General features: G+C 40.1%; 1 protein-coding gene across 1 annotated transcript; it reads right to left on the reverse strand.

Moving 5' to 3' along the window:
* Window positions 1-1,358: 1,358 nt before the first annotated feature.
* Window positions 1,359-7,771, reverse strand: LOC139722593 (cholinesterase-like). Its single transcript, XM_071633896.1, has 10 exons — window positions 7,595-7,771; window positions 6,854-7,030; window positions 5,970-6,135; window positions 5,413-5,490; window positions 5,021-5,139; window positions 4,441-4,608; window positions 3,677-4,104; window positions 2,829-3,020; window positions 1,920-2,104; window positions 1,359-1,471 (listed from the first exon to the last, which is right to left on the reverse strand). The coding sequence occupies exons 1-10, from the start codon at window positions 7,769-7,771 to the stop codon at window positions 1,359-1,361; spliced, it is 1,803 nt and encodes a 600-aa protein (XP_071489997.1).
* Window positions 7,772-23,860: the final 16,089 nt, after the last annotated feature.

Here is a 23,860-nt window from a genome sequence, read left to right on the forward strand (position 1 = left end):
CACTCAAAACGTTTTCACGAAACAATGATATTAGTAGAAATCACGTAATTTAGGATTAGACGAGTTGGTGATGATAAGGTCGCACGAGTGTCCCACTGACCTATACACATCAGTCTTTAATTATTTCCCCTTTGTCCGGAGGACTTCGTCATTACGGTCGGGAGTTGGACAACTAGCATTTGTTTGTTTGTTTGTTTGTTTGTTTGTGGGGAGGGTTGTAGTTGTAACGTTCTCGACCAAACAAAACAACAATAAAGTAGCATGGACACCATCCATTGTGGGCTTTTGGAGGTATAACTTTTAATACAGCATAACGCGGGGTAGAAAAACTAAAGTGTCTGTTTGTATACGTTTGATAAAACATTTATTTTTTGAATAACTATATTCTGAAAAGATAATGGATTGCAGACAATAATGTCACTCGCTGTAGAAAAACAGACAGAAACGGGAAAAGTTTCGTACAAAGTTTTATTTCGAACAATATTGAAACAAATTAACATGAGTTACAGACTGCGTTTATACAAACATATTGTGCAGGGCCTATCTGCAACTTGCGCATGATTAGAAGATTGTTTTCAATCATAGCTATAATCGCAGTGTAGAGACGTGTCTTTCCACCTCCCTGATGACCTCAAGTTCTCTTCACTGGCGCATAAAATTCCACGACTCTCGAGCAAAGAAGTTATATTTCTGTGACGCAGGGATTCTTCATACAGCCTTCATGTTATTTTTCTCATTATCATGGAGGCAGGTTGGGACACAACTTACAAATTTAATATCGCCCTATTCCATCTTGGATGGAAAAATTAATTCTCTTTATACATTTCCAAGAAATTTTAGACAACTAATCATACGGCGACCTTGCTAATTTCGCTTCCGCATTGTGTATTGAAAATTTGGCCATCACATCACCAATCATGCCAATATCCATCCAATCCCATCTCTCTCTCTCTCTCTCTCTCTAACACACACACACACACACACGCACATACACACAGACACAAATCATGACCAAACCAAGACCATAAATTAATGGTACCCCCTTAGTGATATTCCTTTCAGCAGACTCTTCAAAATATGTTAAGCTAACAACATTATTGTAATAAGGAAAAAATATATCGTATACAGTGTACTACACTACTTAATTATGTAATATACTGTACAGTCATAACATTTGTTCATTCCGTTGATATTGAGAAAAGAAAATGGTGTAGTTGTGTTTGACTGTGTGTGTGTGTGTGTGCGTGTATTTGTGTGTGTGTTTTTGTGTCTACGGGGATGTATAATATCACAAAATAGCGTTTATCATTTCATGTGTGTCAGTTCGCATTGCTATAGGTTTGGGAGAGACCATCACATCAGCAGTTTACTATTTCCTGGTATTCATCGAATGCTGCCCTCCACTGTTCCGCATCCTCCTGCCACATCTCAAAATCGCTTCGCCACTCCTCCTCGTCTGGAGGAACGCTTTCTGCACAAGGGAAAGGAAAGAACACAGACAATGACAGTTTTCTTTGCAATTCTTTGTTTTTGCGATGTCTTTCTCTTCTTCAAAATGAAGGTATTTGGTTGATTGTATTCTCACTGACACTCAGCAACCAACTGACACATCCTCCAGAGCTCTACACACACAGCGTCATATAGACATACGATATAGTTCGTAAAAGACATAAACGTTTACCATGCGCAGCTACACAAGGCGTATCCGGGCAATTACCCCTAGAGGGCAATTACCCCCCGCTTAGATACTGGTTAGTGGCAAGGTTAGAGTAAAGATTAGGGTTATGGCTAGGATTAGGGTCAGGAGTTTGGGTTAGGGTTAGGATTAGGTTTATGATTAGGATTAGGATTACGGTCAGGGGAGGGGTCCGGGGTATATAGACCCATACAAGGAGCAAAGGTACATCATTCATACTCACGAATAAACGAGATGAGTTCGGGAAGATATTGATTCCAAAAGGCGCAATCACTGGCTCTCACTGCCCTGTCCGTGTTCAGATCCAGCGAAAGTTCCTTATATTCTAATTCAGGGATTGTGTACTGGGGCCAGTAGAAATCTCCTGACGACGCAGGGTTGGAGGTCATATTCTTCTTTCCGGGATGCCTGATCGTGAGATACGATGAAAGATCATCCACTCTGTAGCACGGTCTTGTATTTAATTTGCTATCTTTGGTTTTGTTATGAGGGAGAGAAGTAAACAGCCAAGGGGAGCATTCTTCCAATGACAAGTCACATGCAGGGTATGAGTCAATAATACCCAAACTATAGTGTACGCCATTACGACCGTCTACCAAATCTCACCCCTTTTTTTGTGCTATCCTGACTTGTCATATTTTGTGCAATCTAAAGGTGATGAAGTGAAGACATTACATAATTGTGGAAAAAAAACGAATAAATTTGAACTTGAACTTGAACTTGAACTTGAACTTGAACTTGAAGACCGCGGTCTCTGCAATAGCATTATGAAATTATGAAACATTAAATTTTAGTTATGAGTTACTTCAAAATTTCAAGGAAATAGTATATTTTTATAATTTTGTGAGTACGACTGATTTGTTCCATGTTTTTTGTTTCTTTTTCAAAACGCATCACAGACAAGGTAGTCAGCTGGTAGTTAACCGGCTGAAAAACACGCATATACGTGTCAGAAATTACCGTGCCCATGTAGGGCCTAAACATTGGGCTGCCGAACGATATATAATTAGTTACCACATAATCTATATTCACATGACTAAGTAGCCAAAAAAAAAAAGGAAGTGTCGTTATCGTTTTGCATTGCAGAAGCAAGCATTAGCTTGCAAAGTTCCTACATAGGGTTTATACTCACGAATATTTCGCGAAATTTGTCCACATCTTCATGACTTTGACGGACAGCTCGATTTCCTCGTCTAGAAGAGCCCGTCTATCAGCCATCCATTCCGGAATAAACGGCCAGCCAAACACAAACTGGATGTCTTCGGTATGAGTCGCCCCCAACCAGCCAGGACCGGTTCCATCAGGTCCAAACTGGAAGTAAGACCTATATAGATATTTACAACGGATGGAGAAGCACATACACAATGTGGTTAGCTAAAAAACTTATCAAGTCATTCATGCAAGCAAGCATGTTTATGATAAAAGGTACCTGAATAAAGACAGGCCTACATGTACATCAATTCATCTATCGATCAATCAATGAACATTCAATCACTCATACTGCTGTTGACGAAACACATGATCTCGGCGAGATATCTTTATCTTTGGTTAAACCAGACTACATTCATGACTCAGAATGAACAATATGTGCGTATAATTATCTATCAAGTACATTTACTAGTCAGGTTACATTGAAATGTCGTCATTTAAAATGATTTAGTTGTTTGGTTTTATGGTCAGCATTAGTTTCAATTATAAGGACATTTTTTTTAAACCATATACATGGAGCATTAAATGCCTTTTGTTTCGTTTTTCATAACTGTACATATCATTAAGGAACATGATTATTATTCTGATGAGGTTAGGAAATGATATAACATACTTAATATAGATATCAGTATTGAATAATTTGCAAGAAAGTATATAGAAGTATTAAAGCCATTTCTTCCTGATGTGCTCATCGCAAGACAAAGCCAGGGAACATGATTGGGGTAAAAACTTGTATTAGTGGCAGCCAATTCATTCAAGGTGTTAACCTACGTGCTCGGAGCATGTGTCATGAAATACTGAAACACAACATCTCCTGCAGTAGCATGCGCCCGTATAGTCAGGTCTGCTGGGCACTGAAACCTCTGGCCACCCACAGCACCGGCAAAAGCCCACAAGTAATCGGCGCTCGCGTTGTCGGCCTGCGTCCAGTCAACGTACTGCTGATCGATGGACTTCAATACAAGATCATCGGTGTAACCGTAGAGGGCGATGGGGAGCTCGTCGTCGTATTTGGAGCGGGTCATTACGGGAGCTACGTCTTCGTTGTCGGGAAACATGTCCTTAGCTGCAATAGTTCCTTCGTCGCTGTTGTAACCAGCCAGGATTGGAGCTTTCTTGAAGGAACCCGCTGCCATTAAATTGGTCGGTGTGTCCTCTAGGAAGGCTCCATCAACACGAATGTAACTCCTCGGGTAGACCTGAAGAATAACCGTATTTAAATAATATACAACAACTAAAAGGTACATGGAAAGACTGTCTTACATGGTCTCTAGATTGGTAATCATACAGAACGTGCTCGCGAGCACACACACACACACACACACACACACACACGCACACAAACAAGTAACGATATTTCATAAAAACATCAGCTCATAAAAATACAAATGATTTTAAATTTCGTGCAAATACAAGGTGATAGCGAAAAGTAATGAAGACAAAAATAATAAAAGTGATACTACGTACAATTTAAAGAGAGATATAAATGAGATGCATAAATCGTAACTTCGAAACTGGAGGCTTTAAACACGCACCTGCCAGAAAGCTTCCATAAGAGCATTGCTCTCTACCGTCCGCAGACAATCCACAAGCTGCTGGGAGTCCGTCTGATCACAACCAACGAGTGACCCAAGACTGAGCGCTTCCTGTCTATCTGTTTTCGGGTCATGACGAAATGCCCATGGTGACAGCGATGTTCCACTCTGTTTGGGGATATATTTTAATCATAATCTTCTATGAACAACTATTGAATTCGACCTCATAAAGAGATTGGAAATGGAGAAGGGAGAATGGGAGGGGGGGGGGACAAACGATCTCGCAGAAAGAAACCGCCCATATAGCATCTGGTCCGTGTCGCATTATGACTAGTGACCTAAAGCAGCTATAAAGGTCTGCATAAGATGGCACCGGTGTTATCTAAGTGTTCCTCATGCAAACTGGCAAAGCTTGAAATCGAAGTCCAAAATGGAGAGATTTTACATTCCGACCAACAACGATAAAAAAAAAATCAATGCTATCTTCATATATTACAATGTCATGTATAAACACATAGTGTTGCGAAAGAGGGTAGGTGGCGCACTTCAGCTCTCATACCAAGTCACTCAGCTACGATACCTGCATGATTGCCTGGCTGAAGAGATCCTGACTGCCTTGTGATAGGAGGTGGAAATCTACGCTGGCCGCCCCCGCGCTCTCCCCGAAGATGGTAACCTTGTTAGGGTCACCTCCAAAGGCTGTAGGCAATGAGTAACAATGGGAGAAAACTGACACCGACAACTCGTGAACTATAAGGAGGTCCCCGGATATAATTATTTTTCGTACTGCCGAAATACTCAGCTGTAGATATATTACACCTGGGGGAAGATAAAGCGATAAGGCGGTCATATACATCACGTTCTATTCTCATCCAGCATCTTATAGCAAGACAATTATGAAATAAAAATATCGATAATCAAGAACCTGACTAGCATACGTGGCGTACGTGTTTTACGTGTGACGTTACTTACCTGCTATGTTGGTTTGAACCCATCGTAAAGCCAGCTGCTGATCAAGCAAACCGTAGTTACCAGTAGCAACCTCGTCTCCTATGGAGTGAAAGAGTAAAAGCATAGTGAGTAATATTAGACTGATTTTCGCATAGGCCATAGATATGAATAAGAAATTAGATGCATAATATCTAGATCGACACATCAAGTACCAGGTATCAATTCTAAAGTCTGGACTTGCAGAGACTTCAATTTCTGCTGCTCAAATCATACATGTTATGCCTAATAGGCCTAAATGGAATAAATATGGACTTTTCATAAACGATAAAAATAATCGTTATTATACTGTTGCAAAATCTTCGTTTCAGGAACTCTCTTTAGAATAAAAAAGTCAGACATTACAATCATGTAATATAACATCTCAATCATTCGCTGACCAGTCCTGAGTGACGAGAATGAAGAAACAGCACCCTAATGAAATGTTAAGGTAGTGAAATATACTGTATTTGCAAAAGGCACACTCTAATATAGTGTTTCTACAGTAGGATTGTACAGATACAAACTTGGGATGATCTCACCCGTGTTGAAAACACTCCAAATCATGAGACGGTAGTTGATAGTCACCACGATAACGTCTTCTCCGACAGCAACCAGAGGGGCCCCATAGCGGCCGTACGAAGCACCGGTCCCGATAGAGAACCCGCCGCCGTGAATCCAAACCATCACAGCAGCATTCCCGCTTGGCTTTACATGCGACAAAATCGGGAAAAGAGAGACAAGAGGACTTAAAGGGAAATAAAACACCCAAAACATGTATAGATTGATACATGCAGTGATGTCAGCCTACAGATGCCAGTTACAAGTGGAAGGAATATTTACTTTTCATAACATAAAAACTATCGTTGTTGCTGATTTTTCTCTTGCTTTCATTAATGCCTTGTCCGCCTTATAGACTACTTAACATAACAATGTTGGAATTTCGGAGTGTATTTGTTCCAAGATCATCATGTCATTGCCGGCAACCAGGGACAGCCTGGTGGTATAGTGTCGCTACCCGTAAAGCAGTAGATAACAGGTTCGAGCCTCGTGGTTCCTTTTTTTCCCCGGCATGTTTATCAAATTACAGATCAGCAGTTGCGATCTTACAAAATCTAATTTGTAAAGGGAGACAAATGGAAGAAAATTCACACCTAAACCTTCACCCCTCTGATTAATAATCTCTTGCTATCGCTGTTTCTATTGTAAAATCTTCGTTTCTGGAACTCTCTAGAATCAATACATTGAAATAGACATGCATTTTCATCTCCCCTTAGAAATTTGTTACCACAGAGGACGAAAATTTGTACCGCACATCAGAAAGACGAACCAGAAAATAAAATCATATAGCTTATACAAAGGTATTCCTTAGCGTAAGCCAAATAAGAATTACCGAGTATGCTTTTGGTAATCTAGCTAAACTTACAGCGGGATTGTTGACAAATATGTTGAGATAGAGGCAGTCTTCGCTGTACTCGTCCACTTCGCTACTCAACTGGGCACAAGCTGGCCGGAAGTACGTGGCGTTCCATACTCCTCCCCAGGGGTCCACTGGCTGTGCCTCTGCGAAACGGACAGGTGGATTCTGGGCAAAAGGAATTCCCTGGAAACAAAATGGACGCCGAGTATGAAATTATTATTTTTTAACCTGCATCGAAAAGTGAACCTTACGTAACGTGTATCACTTTTATTCCAGGAGAACCTTCGTTCTTCCATTTGTAGAGGGAGAGAAATCGAAGAAAATTCACACCTCAACCCTCACCCCTGTGATAAATAATTCTCTTGCTTTCAACCTTCTCTCAGATTCAACTGAAGTGAAGAAAACCACAAGTCTGTGTTCGTTAAACTTGAGTCCTGAGTCAGATCATATCTTTGAGTCATTGTAATTGACGTTCGACGGCCTACTCCCGTCTGCATTACACTATCGAATTGACCTGTATAAAGTTAAGTCTTCAAAAACGCTTACCAACAATACTATAATAAATCTTTTTCAATTGACATTTCTGTTCGTGGATCAAACTCGATCGTGGCACGATCACTCCATCTATGGCAAGTACTGCATTTTGATAAAAAGTGTAGATAAACATTATCAATTCAAATCAAATTAATCCACGCAATAGTTCATTATCTATACTTACATGATAATTATGTCTTATACTCTACGTACCAAGAAAGCATCTATTTGTGTATCGACTCCAATGAACTTGTCCTCTTGGAAGGGAACAGCTTTCCCGAGTACCCTTCCTAGGCCAGGTATTTCGACTGTTGTCTGAGATATCCCTTCGCGGATAACTGTCAGCAAGATACAGACTACTGTCACTCTCAATCTCGGGAGAGGAGCCATTTTAGTCCTGCACTTGGACTTGACTCATGAATGAGAGCTAAAATGGTTTATAATGATTAGTACCGAATACAGTACATGTACTTGCTGTCAATCGACAACAGACAACGTTTCAAACACCTCTATTCGTCTCCAGGACTTATCAAATAACAATGGTCAAAGTCCGCATGCATGTAACTATATCAGCTTGAGGTGGTATCAGTTCAATATAACCCTGTTGACCAGCCTCTTAAGTGGTCTTTACTCAGAGATAATGATTTTATTATTATAGAGCACTATCGTGTTCTTTTATATTTTTGATATTAAATTTGGTTATCATAGCTGTGTGATCAATGCACATCAATATCGTTATGTACATAATCCTCAACTTTGATTTTATATGGATTTTTTTCTCTCTTTAATGTCAACATTTTGTTTTCAAAATATGTAAGAATTACACAATAGGTCCTACCCAGTTCAGTGTTATATTTGTATTCCAACGTTTTTGCTTTCTATTATGTAATCTTAGCAACATTAATTTATAAATGTTATTGCAAGCAGGTGGAAAAAACAATCTACATTGGCTGCACAAATGCAAACTCAGGGGTCATGCTCAGCGATTGTGAACATTGCGTGTGATGTGTGACAATTACGTATCTATTTATTTAATTAATTATTATTATTTTTTTTTTTGGGGGGGGGGGGGGGTGGGGGATTGGGACTTCATTGCATGCCTGGCAACCCCCCCCCCCCCCCCCCGTCCATAACTTACAACAAAACAACAACAAAGGAAACAAACAGAGTGGCGAGGGACATAACTGTTTTCATGAAAATATATTAGACATATTGCTGATACACGCTTTTTTTTCTTTTGATAAAAAGAACAAATTCTCTCGAGTTATTGACAAACCTATATCTAAGAGCAATATCATCCCCTGCCTTCTGAAGGAGGTAAGTCAAAAAACCTTTCATTATGCTAGATAGACTGAAATAGGTGAAATTCGCTTGATATTCCTACTGTTATCGTTTCATAACTGTCACATCACGATCTTTTGTCGTCCAGCAATAAAGCAGCAAACCTTAAAGGCCGTGTCACACCATAACGCGGGCTTGTGGCGAGGAGGTAGTTTCCAGCACGTAGCAGATTTTCAGCGGGCGAACAAGAATGTTTGCAATTTTCATTCATGCCTTGTCATACCGTACGGGGGAACTTCTGCGGCTTGACTTGCGGGGAAACAAATTTACTCCAAGGAGCTCTCCGCAGTTGGTCCGCACCTGACAGTATCTAGCGCGTAGTTGCCCGGAGGTGCTCACGCAAGTCCGATTTAACCGCAGCCAAGTTTTGAGCATGACCAAAACTTTTTTTTTCCGGGTGAGTCGCGGGAATGCCCGTAGAGGTCCACGCAGAACGCCAGTAGGAGACCCTTAGCGGCAGTACTTCCCAGGCAATTCCCACGCAGGTACTTCGCAGTCCCGTATGCAGCCAAGATAATGAAATTCTGTGAGATTTCAGCCATTCCATTGGAGGAATTCCTTCACTAAGTTGTCAGCCCCCACGCGACTGGTACAAAGGTCACACAGTATACTCGCAAGTATAACGCGTCCAACAAGTAAGACACATGCGCTGACTCGCTCAAATCCTTTTCCGCCCTCAGGAATGTCCGGTATGCTAGAAAATCCCTACACGTAACAAGCCCGAGTAGCTTGCCCGGAAAGGTGTGACAGGGCCTAAACACGGTTGCGGGTAAAAAAATATGCGTGCGCACCTCCGAGCGACTACTTTTGAGATACATGCAAGGTACTGTCATGTGCGGATGTCTACGGGGACCTCCGGGTAGTTGTTGTTGTTGTTCATTTTCCATCTGTGAAGATGGCTGGATAGCCCATATTCAGCTACACTAAGCTGGTCTTCCATGGGGTCCAGTTGGATGTGGGGTGGGACCACTTCACCGGGTTAGACACCCTGCTCTTTTCGATGAATGAATGAAGCGGGATCTTTTACGTGCATGAGCTGTGACTCTCTCATACACGGGACCTCCATTTTATGTCCTATCCGAGGGACAGAGTGTTTTGCCTCTTGCTAGAGGGGACGGTATGTTTACACACAACATTGCTCAGTCCAGACTCGGGTTCGAACCCGGGCCGCGTGATCGTGAGGCAGACGCGCTACCGACTGAGCCAACTCACCGCCCTAGTCAAAATATTGTTCTTTGCAAGTCGCACGCAAGGCTGGTGTGACACGGCCTTAAGGCCCTGTGACACCTTTCCGGGTAAGCTACGCGTGCTTGTTGCGAGTCGGGATTTTCCAGCACGTAGGAGAATTTTCTGCTGGCGGACAAGGATGTTGGCGAGTTCCGTACTTGCGTCTTACCTGCTACATTCGTGCTATTTACCTGTTATTGGCGTGTATTCCGTGTGATCTGCGTGAGAGCTTCGAAACCGATCCTTTTTCAGTTACGAGCGACTATACGGGGACTGCGAAGTACCTGCGTGGGAGTTGCCTGCGAGGTTTTGCCGCTAATTGCCTCCTTCTTGTGTTCTGCTTGTAGCTCTGCGGGCAAGCCCCCGCAACTCACCCGGAACGAGTTTTGAGCATGCTCAAGGCCTTGTGACACCGTGTCTGGGGAAGCATTGCGGGTTGACTTGCCGGGAAATTTTTTTGCTTCCCCGCTACCCGGACGTCCTAGCAGTTGACCTGCACTTGATTGATTGATTTTATTTTCCGTATAAAAACAACAACGGCTGGATGGCCCATATTCAGCAATGCCAACGTGGCATCGCTGGTCTTCCATGGGGTCCAGAACATGGAAGTTATACAAGTACAATGTGACATTATGAAATACATAACTCTTGTAAAAATGTACATATTTGAAGTACAGTGTACAGTACCTAGCGCGTCTCTCGCCCGTAGTTGCCCGGAGGTGAGCACGCAAGTCCGATTTATCCGCAGCCAAGTTTTGAGCATGACCAAAACTTTTTCCGGGTAAGTCGCGGGGATTGCCCGCAGAGGTCCTCGCAGAACACCAGTAGGAGGCCCGTAGCTGCCGCAAGTCACAGGCAGTTGACCCGCTTGAAGAACGCAAGTTGCCCGTGGATCTATGCTTATGCGCCGGAAGCGCGTGTCATCGGCGGGCATTCTACGAGCATAATACGTGTGTTAAACTGGCAAGGATAATATCTGTGTAGTTGGTCAGTTCTGCGAGCGTGGAGCAAGCTATACGAGCGAATTGCATACTTGCTGAGGGTCACTTACTGCCTTTCTGCTGGTTAGTTGAGAGTTGGCTGCGGCCAAGATAATGACATTCTATGTGGGACTACTGCCATGTCAAATTCCTTCAGAAGGATTCCTTCACCGAGTTGTCAGCCCTCACTCGCCACATATATGCGTCTGACATGCAGGTCACACGGAATGCACGTAAGTACAACGAATTGATAGCACGGGTCCAGCAAGTAAGACGCATGCGAAACTCGCCCAAATCCTTGTCCGCTTGCAAAAATTGTCCCGCGTGCTGGAAAATCCCCGCGCAGCTTGCCCGGAAAGGTGTGACAGGTGTGACGAGTAACTACGGGTGAGATACGTGATAGGTACTGTCATGTGCGGGCCATCTGTGGAGATCTCCGGGTAGCAAAAATTGTTCTCTTCGGCCTTGCTGACCCTACCTCAGTAATCTCACGCAATATAAACCTTACACATGGTCATGTGAAAGAATTTTACACCATAAAATAACCCCTTTCATTATTTCTAATTGTTTAGTGTTTTGTTTTTTAATTTCATGGTACCAACTTGAAGCGATACAGAAAATAGCCGACAAATTTCCTTTTTTTTTAATGGTGGAATAATGACATCAGGACAGCACTGACGCAGTTGGGCTAGAAAGTGCCTCCTTGATACAGAGCCTTCTATTGCCTTGATAGTGTAGATAACGCCCTCTATCGGATAGTGTTTACTCACTCACAGCCGCCGGAATCTGAAAGACGACCAGGCGCACGAGAGAATTTATAACAAAAATCGGCTCTATCTCGAAAAGCGGCATAAGGCTGTAACAGCTGTTTATAGTGCCAGCTCGAAGCTGAATTTGACACACCATTTTAGGGAAAATGAATGATGTTTGCCTTCATTAACCCTGCAACACATTATGAACTTCTTTTTACTACGTCTTATGAAAATTCATAAGATTAAATTTTATTATGTAAGACCTTTACCAGTAAACTATTCCTTTCTTCGGAAACTGCTGAGAAATGTCCCATAGTTTGTTTGTTTGTTTTGTTTTTTTTTAAACCAGTACCTAATCCTGCAGAGTGAAATCGTGTTTTCAGCGTACTAGTTCTCAGTTTTGTTTTGTTTTGTTTTCAGCAGAATAGGCACACAAAAATAAGTAACGTAAAGATTATTTGACAAAGAAAATACATAGATTAAGCGCATTTCAGAGGGAAAAATACACAAACATCTATCAAGAGTTTCAGAAGAAGAAGAAGAACAAAAAACAAAAAATGAAACAGAAAAACCCTGGCCATCCAATATGGTAAGTAGCACAGCACTCGTGCTTTGCCCTATTGGTTCTTTGAGCAGCGCGCGCGCAGTCGGCTATTATGACGTCACACTGACAGTGCGCAATAATATCGAGCATTGTGTGCGTTTTTGTTTTGTTTGGTTTGCTATGGTGAAAACATAGAGGGGTAGGCCTACACACCGTTGTATGATATTCCCTAACACTGTTTTTATTTTTCCGAGTCTGTTTGAAAAAAAGCAAGAGGAAGGCAATCTGCCTATGATATACTGCTGCAGACAGCTTTAATACTTAAAAAACAGGATTCAATGGGTGCTGAAGTAAGCAGTAATCGTGATTCTAACCGAAAGCCCACGGTATCACCACGAACCGGGAGAGGGAGGGGTGATCGAAAACTCGACAAGCCATCAGAACGGGCAAGATTGTGAGTAATTTTATCATCTTTTTTTTTAAAGGGATTATTGTAATAAAATGCCAAACTCTGCATTCAAATACCTCCATTTGATATTAGTTTGTCAAAGCGGCTCGGTATGGTATACCTACTCTCTAGGGGTTCTGCACAGTACAGGAAGAAGAAGAAGAAGGAGGAGAAGAAGAAGAAGAAGAAGAAGAAGAAGAAGGTAAATCAACAAAATTAATGACGTGATTAAAATGAGAGGCTCAACAGAAATCATGACATTTAATATTAATTTTCGCCTTTTTTGTATACAATTTGGAAAGTAATTACCTTTATTTTCCTTTCGGGGGATTTTCCAAATAGGCTAAAAGAACTATAGTAACTATATTGGTTCTCTTTTACGGCTCGGAAAAAAAGGTGTGTGTGAAAAAGAGAAGAAAACATCTTGAAACTGTTTTTGCACAATAATACTATAAGCCTACACAGAAAGCAACCTGGCTGTCACGCCCTGTTCTGGTAATCGGGGAAATGAAAAGTATCTGTTTGTTTTTGTTTTTGTTTTTTTTCCGTTTGTCTGCATGGTGCGCGATGCATTGGCAACTAAATTTCACAGTGCGTTACCCTCTGCCTTTCGTATATAATGACCTCGTCGATCGATTGAGAAGTGTTATCATGATATCTATATGGTAAAAACCGACACAAAAGGAAAAGCTGACATCAAAGACTTTTATATCATCTGTCATTCATGACTTTTATATGTGCACATAATGAATTCAAATGAAAGGAAAGGTTATCATATATCCTGAAAACAATGCACAATTTTGCAATAGAACCGAAAGAAAAATTGAAGCAATGAAAAAGAGTGATCTACTAAGAAGTGTGTAAAGTTTGCATGTCGCTCTACATCGTAGATCACTCGAAAGAAAAAAAAATAAGAGCAATATCCAAGTATTGAATACAAGCCATAACACCTTTATACCGTAAGATTTGTCTTTTCTTTTCTTTTCTTTTTTTTTAACGAAAAAAAATACGACCAGTTATCTTTTGTTTGTTTGGCTGTTGCACCCTTTCAGCGGCAACAACAATGTGTATCCTGTGGAAAATCTCCATCGCTTTCGCGACGGTCCTTCCCGCCTTTTTCCGACCCATTCTCAACAGTCGTCTGCGGTCTCAAACGAAACCATCCTGACTCTGGAAGACAAACTTGAAGGTATACAGAGAAAATTAGTACATTCTAATCACACATCATGATGAAGTTCATCATGGGGTCCTTCCAATTTCGAGAGAATATTCAGCGTATAGTATAAGGTGAAACTCCACGTCATGCTCAGGTTGTTCAAATTTTATGAAATTCTTCGGTCGAGATGTTTTCATTGCAACTGATTGACAAATTGCCATACATCGACGTATATAAGCACTAAATTGATCAGTGTTTTAGTAGTAGCCATGATAAAAATCGTGGGCGTACATACTCGAGCAGGATTCGAAACTACGACCTCCTACGATCGCCTGTCCCGGGATCAGGGACATGCCTGTCCCGTGATCAGGGCAATCATAAAGTTATGTTCGATTCGTATGTTTGATTTCGCCCAAAGTTTTGGGCTACAGTACCCTGCAGGTTTCTTAAATCACGTTCTGTTCATAAAAACAAAACATAGCTCAACAAGAACATTGACGGAACCACCCACTTTTCCTTTAGAGAAGAGGTTTAATCTTCGTTCTTGTTATCAAACTTTTACAGTCCCTGTCCTAGTGCGGATCCAACAGTTAGCCAGAATAATCACAATATTTCCAACATTGATGTGTGCTAACTCAATAAACTTAATGCAAGAAGTTGCTCTTCTCTTACAATGGTACTGTAAGACTTCGCATAATCTTTCAACAGATTTATTGACAAAAAAGCAGTCATTCTGCTTCTCTCTCTCCCTCTCTTCTTTCTTTCTTTCTTTATTTCGTTCTCATTTTTTTCTCTCTGTCTTCCCTTCTTAACGCTCCTTCTTCCTCTGTCATAATCTAAAACTGCATTCTCTTTATTATTATTTTTTTCGTGTTTTGTTTTGGGTGTGAAAGCGGAGTCATTGGACAGGTCGACGGGTCGCGGTAGAGTGGCCTACATCAAGGCATCGCAGAAGGCCCGAGGGAAATCCACCACTAAACCTCGAAAAATCCCACACCAAGCAATGGTGAATTCCATTAGCGTGGTTGGCGGGGGTCTAGGGGGTACCACGCCCATGTCCACCATTGGCACCGGGGTAATTCTGTCGCCTCCAAAAGCGGATGGTAACACCGGCACAGGATCATCGATAGCCCCAGTCGAACAAAAAGTAGCATTAGATGGGCAGTCTACAACGGTGAGGGCGTTATTCATACTTGCGAAATAATACACTTTGGGGTTTTGGGGGGGTTTGGGTTTTTTTTTTTTTTTTTTTTTTTTTTTTTCCCACGGACAGAGTTCCAGCATCACATTATTTACGGCTAGTCTTGATGCTGTTATATTTCAAAGTATTTCATCGAGTGTTTCCATTGTTCAGTTCTTGAATATTGCCTTAAAAGTAAACGTTCTTTATAGATTTGCACAATGGTGCTGTTTAACAGAACGCTTTTCGTAAATGCCCCAGTGCCCTTTATATACAAATCAAATTTGTTTCGCTTTAAATTGTGATATAGCTCTGTAAGTACATTGGCACTACATGAAATAACACCGAACTTTCAGTATTGTTGTGGTCATAATAGATAAAATCCTAATTTGTCAGTGTGTCTGCTAAGATTACCACATTGCCCTCTTCTCTCCCCCCCCCCCTTTACCTTTGTGATCGTGCAGCAAACGCAAGTGATTATAAATCTACATATAGAGCGGTATTGATTTAATTCAGCATGCAAAACACAATATCACGTTATAACTAGGACAAACTTTCAAAACGATGAGGGATATATTTCTTGTCCGTGTGTTTCTCTCATCAAGTTCAGTGGGGTATTATTCACAAGTAATGGATTCTGCCCTGAGACTGCTTAACATATAATGACCACTTTCTGAATCTGTGCTTGCTGCCATCAAACGTTCAAGTTGTAACAGTGAGCACATCAACGTGTTCTGCAGTATTTCTACTCGTGTATTTTCAGACGTGTGTTGTTTCTGCATGAGATAAACATGCATATTTTCAGCTGAAAATTACATTTGTTATGCAAAGACAGTTTCAAAGACAATGTCACATTCTACTTCTCTGCTATATATTTTCCAAATCCAATCAAATTCAATTGTAGAGCCACATACAATAGGAAGATACATAATGTGTTAATTCAACTAATCTAGATCTAAAGCTCTTCGAGAGTATTTCCCGGCTATTAAGCAAAAAGAGGCCAGTGACAATCGAGTTATTTCTTGTATATAACGAAGTGCAGTAATTTTACATTGCTGTCAGTGGGAGCACTATGGCCTCGTGGATAAGACTTTGGATTTGTAAACAGAAGGTCTGTGGTTCGATTGTCTCTCTTGACCAAAGTGAATGAGTGTAATTATATTGGTAATGGGCAGGGCCTTCTTAGAAATCACTGTCTACACAAAAGAGGCTATCTTCGGTAAATGAGACCTCGTATCTTAATTGATAATGGTTATGTAACAACAATGACAATTCTTTTCTGCTTCTTCTTCCTCTTCTTCTTCTTCTTCATATTATTATCATTATTATTATTATTATTATTGTTATTATTATTATTATTATTATCATCATCATCATTATTGTTATTATAGGTTTTCCTGGTCAATTTCATACTTTTGTCAATCAAGTTCCTATTCCGAGCATTCGATTTCACGCATACCACTCTTGCAGCACTGAATCGGCAATCAAATTCAAAATCCGGTCATTCGAATTCACTATCGGAGCATGTTAATTCATCATCAGAGCATTCAAATTCACTGTCGGAGCATTCGAATTCATTATCTTAGCATTCCAATTTAAGAGAGGTCACAGAGGAGCACGTATTTCAGCAATGAGCATTCAAAGTTATGTCAAGCTGGCGACGGAATCTCGTCGGTCATTCAAATTCGTAAATAGGCAACCATGTTCCAAATAATTGCATTCAATTTAAAAGAAGTCCTGAATTTAGTTAGCTTGGGGCGTGTATTGTGTGTCTTTTTCATTTAGCTTTAAATATATTGGGATTTATGATGAAGATTATTTATTTTGCAGCAGAGGCCCGCCTATTCAGTGAAAAATTTGAACTCGGGCTTCACGAAAAGGAATATACAGGCACATGTCCCTCGGATAGGACATAATAATGGAGGTCCCATCATGCATGTTTGAGAAAGTCACAACTTGTGCACGTAAAATATCCCACTTCATTTATTCATCGCAAGGTGCAGGGTGTTTAACCCAGTGAAGTGGTCCCACCTTACATCCAACTGGACCCCACAGAAGACCAGCTATTGCAGCTGAATATGGGCTATCCAGCCATCTTCTTTTGATGGAAAATGAAACAAACAAACAAACCTTAGGCACTGTATAGGCCTACATACGAGATTAATACGGAAGATTGGTTGACACCTTCGGGGGAAAAATCGACTACATTGAAACTGATAACATGAACATTCTACACGTCTTGTTTGTTTTTAATTGCTATCTTATATGGTTTATATACTTTTGCGGGACTATGTTAGATCATTGTGTGTCAGTTTGTTTTTAAATTGATGCATTGGCATTATGTGGTTAATGTTGGGGCGTTGTCAGCATGCAGTTTTATCAAGGAATATGATTAGATTGTCGTTTTGTTGTCTGGATACACTGCTGATTGGACCTTACAATTTAGAATTCTATTAAGATGAAAAACAAAGAATACATGAAGAGAGAACGATGTAGAACCTTTTAGGGCCTATGCAAGCCTTCATTGGTTGTGTATGCATGCCCTTCCTCCTTTCTTAAAAAAAAAATTACTCCATTTTCCTCGTTAATTGCACGAAGTAGGAACTTGATCGACTGAAAATGAAATTGAATGCTCCAACCAAGCTCATCGGGACTAAAATATCACATGACTATCGCATGAATTTGAATTCACGAGTAGGAAATGCAATGCTCGCATTTGGAAATTGAACGTCCAAGCGTGAAGTTGATTTCATGAAAGCGAAATAGAACTCCCATGAATGAAACTGATCGCTCGGATTCTGAATTTGAAAGCCCGAATATTTTTGCGTGCGTGCGCTGTGTGAATTTGTATGCACATTCATGAATTTGAATGACATAAGTATGAAATTGACCGGGAAGACCTATACTATAGTATACAGTAGGCCGATAGTATGGAAGCATCAAAATAATCATCATTATCAATGTTTTTGTCATTATGATCATCATTATTGTCAATATAGTTTTTATTCGATAACTTGTCACTTTGACTTGTCTTGCATTAACTTTATGACCCTTCCCTCTGTTTATTTGTTTTCTTTTGCTTAATTCCCAACCACAAATAAACGTTCACATCGCAATAAGTTCTCATTCCAAACAGCATTTAATACTATGATCTGATTTTGAAAACACTTAAAGATATATAAAGGTCTTGGACCACAGTAATGCTACAGGACCTACCTCGCTGTCATGACGGACAGGGCCATCACTATGATTGACTATACCACCAGATCTTTCGAAATTTTTTTCAGTGTCCGATTCCTTTCGTTATCTTTTTTTATACTAAAAATAAAGCATTATAACTATGATCGTCTGTGGCAGGTTCTGAAACATACAGCATTGAGCCAGATGGAGGACAAAATCACCAGAGAGGAGAAAAAGAAGAATGAGAAATTGCGATTCGAAGACCAAGGAGGCGTTCAAACACCAAAGGCCCGAACCCAGGCATACACCTTGCCGAAATCCCTCCATGTCATTCCCGAGCAGCCCGAAGACGAGTCGAAGAATCCCGAAGACTACTCGTATTCCGACATCAATATCTATTTTTGAACATGCGATCCTACTTTCCAAGAAGATACATCTTCAGGGTTAGACCAATCCGGATGATATAGTGACACTTGAACGCACCATGAGAACGTTAAGAATTTTAGTTATTGTGCAGTAACTGCTAGAAATAGATTTCTTCCATTACCAAAGCATGATGAGGAACGTTCAGCATGTATATTATGAGGGCGCTTTGACTTTTCTTACATGAGAATGACAAGTGATTGATTCACAACCTATAGTTGATGTGACGAGAAGCAAAGGAGCTGGCGATGTCCACCGAGAACTTTTTGACAAAGTTTTAAGTATATAAAACTGCGGTCAGCGGTAGATAATAATTCTTGCTCTTTTTTGACGAGGTCAAATGCTGCAATGTTATAGACTTGAAGAGGGTTCTCCTACTGATATCCTATAAATGTGGATGAGCAACCATTGGGCCTATATATCTCATTAAAACTACAAATTTGAGGTATGCACTTTGCATATAGAAATTGGTTGTGCTCATGCGTTTGATATTTAAGTAAAAGAGTCTAGTTTGTTGCTTAATGATATCTTAGGGAGCGTTATTCCCATCTATCATGGAGACTTTGTAATGGTGGATAACGTATGAAGCTATACATAGCAACCATAGAGGCAGCGGTTGGCATGCACGGCTTAGTGGCAAAGTATTGATACTCGTGTAACCCGCGGTTACAGCTTTTTGCGCATCCTTCATATATTATTTCATATATAGAGAATTGCCTTTTATGTACATTTGCTGACACACTTTCTAGTCATAACCCACTTTATATCATATTTATATATATTTTTTTTTTTGGCTTAGTATATGTATAGATGTTAAGTGAAATGTGTTGGAAGTGTTCACTGTGTTTCGAGTGTCTAAGACCAGTGCAATTTCAGTAATTTAAATCAATTCAATTCAATTCAATTCAATTCAATTCAATTCAATTCAATTCAATTCAAAATTTCATCTTTTATGAAAAGTACATAATTCCCAATCATGATAATTTATAGACAGACATAAGATGTTAAGAATAATGTAATTCCCTCTGTTTGCTGAAAGTGGTATAAGTGAACGCTTTTAATGTTAGGAAAGGAAAATAGATGTTGAATTCCCTTAATATTTTCTTTCCCGAAATATATCATTGTCCGTGCACGACGTCATGAAATGCTGAAATCTTCTCATCTTCTCATCTTAGCAAAAGCAATGGCGGTATCGACGATCTAAAAACTTAAATTTTTTGAACAGCTCTTAAGATTTTGCTCAAACTTCACAAAACAATTTAAAATACTGTTGCACTCTCTCAATCCATTAAGGCCCTATTATATTTTGGTTCTTCATTCTAATTTGAAGGGATGATAGTGTCGGGTGAGCTGGGGATTCATGTTTCGAACGTTTTTTGATGATGACTTTTTGAGACAATGAGAAACAGCTTATGAAATATGAAAGAGCATATACAATAATCTAAGAGGAATTCAACCTTTATTTGATAAAAATTGAATTTGAAATGGCTGGGATATCCAAACAAGAGCAATCCTAATAAAGGTGGGACTCAACTTTTATTTTGACAGCTTTGTTTTCCTTTGTTTCTTGATATATATCAGCCACTTCGAAACCTATTTTCATCAAAGAAACTTTGTTTTCCCCTAGAATTGCATGCTCTTTAACATTCTATAAAGTGCCTTCTGTAAGTATCCTCGCCTCAACCAATAACATATCATACCTTTTAATGTCATCTTAAACACGGAGTGAGCTGGTTTGTTTGTTTGTTTTTTTCAATGAAAAGTTCAGCACTTTCATATCACATTTACACTCATAATTATGCTGGGGCCGCGGAATCGGAGGGACTCTTGACTTGGAATGATACAACTCCCTCCACATGCACACATACAAATAGACGAAAAAGACACACATGCACACATAAATAAACGAAAAAGAAAGCGAAAATGTCTGTATTATGGTTGAAAATAAGATAATCGAGAAAATGGGTGCATGAGTTTATACGAGGGAGCCGCGGAAGCCGAGGAAGCCGAAGATTTTTCCACGTCCAAGGGGGGGGGGGGGAATCATTGTCTTTTGATCAAACCATGAATACATGCACAGACACAGACACAGACACACACACACACACGCACACACACACACACACACACACACACACACACACACACACACACGAGCATCTTATTAAAACATGTACACGTGTTACTAAGGTCATAACCGACAAGGAAAGATGGCAGAAAATGGACTATCCTTCAAAGGTATGTTGGTTGAGTTGAAACGTTAAAAAGCATACAATTCTAAGAGGAATTCAAAATTTAGTTGATGAGAATCGCTTTTGAAATGACTACTGGGATATCAAAACACAGAGTAAAACAAAACGATCCTAATGAAATGTGATTCCCACTTTTTATTACATTATCGCTTTATTTTGGATATGTCAGCCATTTTAAAACCATTTTCATTAAATGAACTTTGAATTCCTCTTTATAGAAATCGGTCCATATAAATTATGCTCTTTATATGGGGTTTCTCGTAATCTCAAAACAGCATCACCGAGACACCTGAAACCTCATCTCAAGCGAAACTATACCATCGCTTTAACTTTACTGTTGAGACACAGTTTGGAGGATAAAAAACAAACAAACTTGATGTCGAATAAGCAAACTTTTTCTTTGCCTTTCAGTAGGAGGATGACAACTAAATTCTTACGAAATACTAATTCTCGACATGATAATTTGTGTTACTCTGCTGAGCTTGTTATCAGTCTTGTGCCCCATCTCCAGCTCACTCACCCCACCCCACCGCCAAACCAATAATCTGAAATTCTGACATTGTCACTAATCATTCCGACACGCAACCGGAATTCGCTGTGAGTGAGAATATTGTACACAAGGTGCTAGTTGCATCACAGTCTGCCTTGCATCACAAGGTGCACATTCTTATGTAAACAATACCCAATTACGACCCATTATCGATCGACTCGTAGTCGTGAGGCCGTATACCGTCGCACTGGGCACGCCGAAGCCCCTCGAAACGCTTGAGAAGTATGAAAAGCCTCCTAGGACAAATTTGAAGATACGCGAGAGAAGAATGTGAAATACAGTAACTCCGCGTGTCGTTGCCTCAATTCATTAGCACAAATAAATGCAGAATCATGTTTTATTCAATGTTTTATTTGAATTTGTGAGAACTGACACCTAGGTATGGACTCAACACAGATGCTTCACAATGAAAGTTCGTGGAAAGAAAATTTAGTGAGTGCATCTAAATCACTTAATAGAGACTGAGGATTTCCGATGCATTAACAACAACCAAAGTGGGGACTCGGCCCTGGTGAGATAACACACGCAATGTTGGCAAGCTAGTGGTTACTTAGAACCAATCACCTTGTGTAGAGTTGTTGTTTTTCGCAAAGAATGCAGATATTATGATTACCAAACATGATTTATTGACGACGATTGTCAAATCGACCAACTTGGGTAGTCATAGTTTTCCGATGTATACTTCTTTCTCGTCTCTTCTTCGTTTTTCCCTTCATCTCTCTTCCTTTTCTGTCCTCTCTTCTTTTACGTAAATCTCTACTTGAGAAAAAAAATGTTTTATTCTTTTTTTTACTCCTCTTCTTTTACCGTTTCTCCTCCATAGATCCTATTTCAATTTCAATTCAATTCATTTTTTTGATTTCATTTTTCGACAAAAACATACAGACATCAATGTCATTGGTTACAGAAAATAAAGTAAAATCATGTGAAATGAAAAGAGCGCACAGTAATTGTGGAACCTTACGATAATACATCGTCATGAAAACTGAAGTGATTCAAGGGAAATAAGCAATACGCAAAATTAAAAAACAAAAATCTTAAATTTCTATCCTTCTTTTCTTTCTTATACTACTGTCTCAGACTTTTCACGCTCTCATTTCAGATCCAGATTCCTCTACAGGATCTCACTCATTACATATATATCACCATTTCTCGGTATCGCAATATTTCTGTATTTTTTCGTTTTAGTTTTTGTAGTAGGCACATAATATTTGTAATTCTACAGGATTGCTTTCACTCTCATTTCAGTTCTCACGCTCTGTGTTCCCTTTCTCTCTCATTGGCACTTTATATTCACAAGCAATTCTATTCTTCAAATTCATGAAATTCTTCCGTAGGTTTTTTTTTTTAATTGCAACTGATTGACAAATTGCCCTGCATCGACGTACATAAGCACTGAATTGATCAGTGCAGTAGCCATTATCCATGGCTACTACTAAAACACTGATCAATTCAGTGCTTATTTACGTTTATGTATAGGGCAATTTGTCAATCAGTTGCAATTCTATTAACTTATCTTTATAATTCGAATCCATTCACCATTCTATTATAATTCTTACCATTCCGAACGAGCTATTTAACTACGGGTTATCTACTCTATATATCTGAATCAAGGAGGTTCAAGAGATGGAGTAGCAGCATGCAGTCTCATTCCCTTTGGTCCCATGTTCAATGCCACCAAATATAAATTATTATTATTTTTTTTAATAAGCAAAACTGTCTCTGTCCGACAGAGAGGAAGACAATGGATTCACGTCTACTCTCATAGACCAGTCAGCACTCTCTGAGGAAGATAATGTCTGTATGATGGTATGTATACTAAAAGTAGGTCTAATCATTAGTTAAGTTTTCTCCATCTCAGAAGATGAGCTGTAATGGTAGTGGTGTCACGGAGACGCGCGAATACAAATTGTGCAAATTGCGTGTAAAGATGGATCTTCAGATTGCTCAGAAAGATAGCGGCATCGGACCCCGATTTCAAAGGCACGAATGCACCTGTGGATTTTTTTGTGAGTAACAGAATTCGTTTAGAAAACTGACAGCTGTTGGAATGACCCTTCTTGCCTGAACCTTCTTATAGTCTGCGTTCTGTAGGGCCTACTATAGGCCTACTGATTTTCTTTCTGCTTGTTTTAGAATGGCGATGTACATTGCACATTATGGTCTACGCTGCTCTCCATACATCCTCTCACGGTACAGTTCTCACAGTAGATCAAAGTGAAGGGGGGGGGGGGGGGGCTGCTAGCGTGCAAGCCCCTCCACGTACTCGTAATAATAATCTCGTACGAATGTACACAGTATCCATCGACCTACTCGTGCGGGCGGCTCGGCTCGCTCACCCACACACCACCACACTCACACGATTCGATATTCCATCATCATTTCGAGTGTTCATGCCCCCGCCTTCCGTAAGCCATCGTGTACTCCTCGAGAACTGATGTAACTC

The sequence above is a fragment of the Diadema antillarum genome, unplaced genomic scaffold, assembly GCF_040938485.1.
Source record: "Diadema antillarum isolate AM-2024a unplaced genomic scaffold, OU_Dant_1.0 scf00000167, whole genome shotgun sequence".
In the NCBI taxonomy this organism is placed as follows: Eukaryota; Metazoa; Echinodermata; class Echinoidea; order Diadematoida; family Diadematidae; genus Diadema; species Diadema antillarum.

What these genes read in the sequence shown, in the direction of transcription:
- LOC139722593 (XM_071633896.1), bottom strand. Translation starts at nt 7,771, where the DNA reads ATGGCTCCTCTCCCGAGATTGAGAGTGACAGTAGTCTGTATCTTGCTG. An exon ending in CACAAATAGATGCTTTCTTG is followed by an intron (nt 7,031 to 7,594) that starts GTACGTAGAGTA and finishes TTTTGTTTCCAG; the next exon opens with GGAATTCCTTTTGCCCAGAA. An exon ending in TTGGAGTGTTTTCAACACGG is followed by an intron (nt 5,491 to 5,969) that starts GTGAGATCATCC and finishes TTCACTCCATAG; the next exon opens with GAGACGAGGTTGCTACTGGT.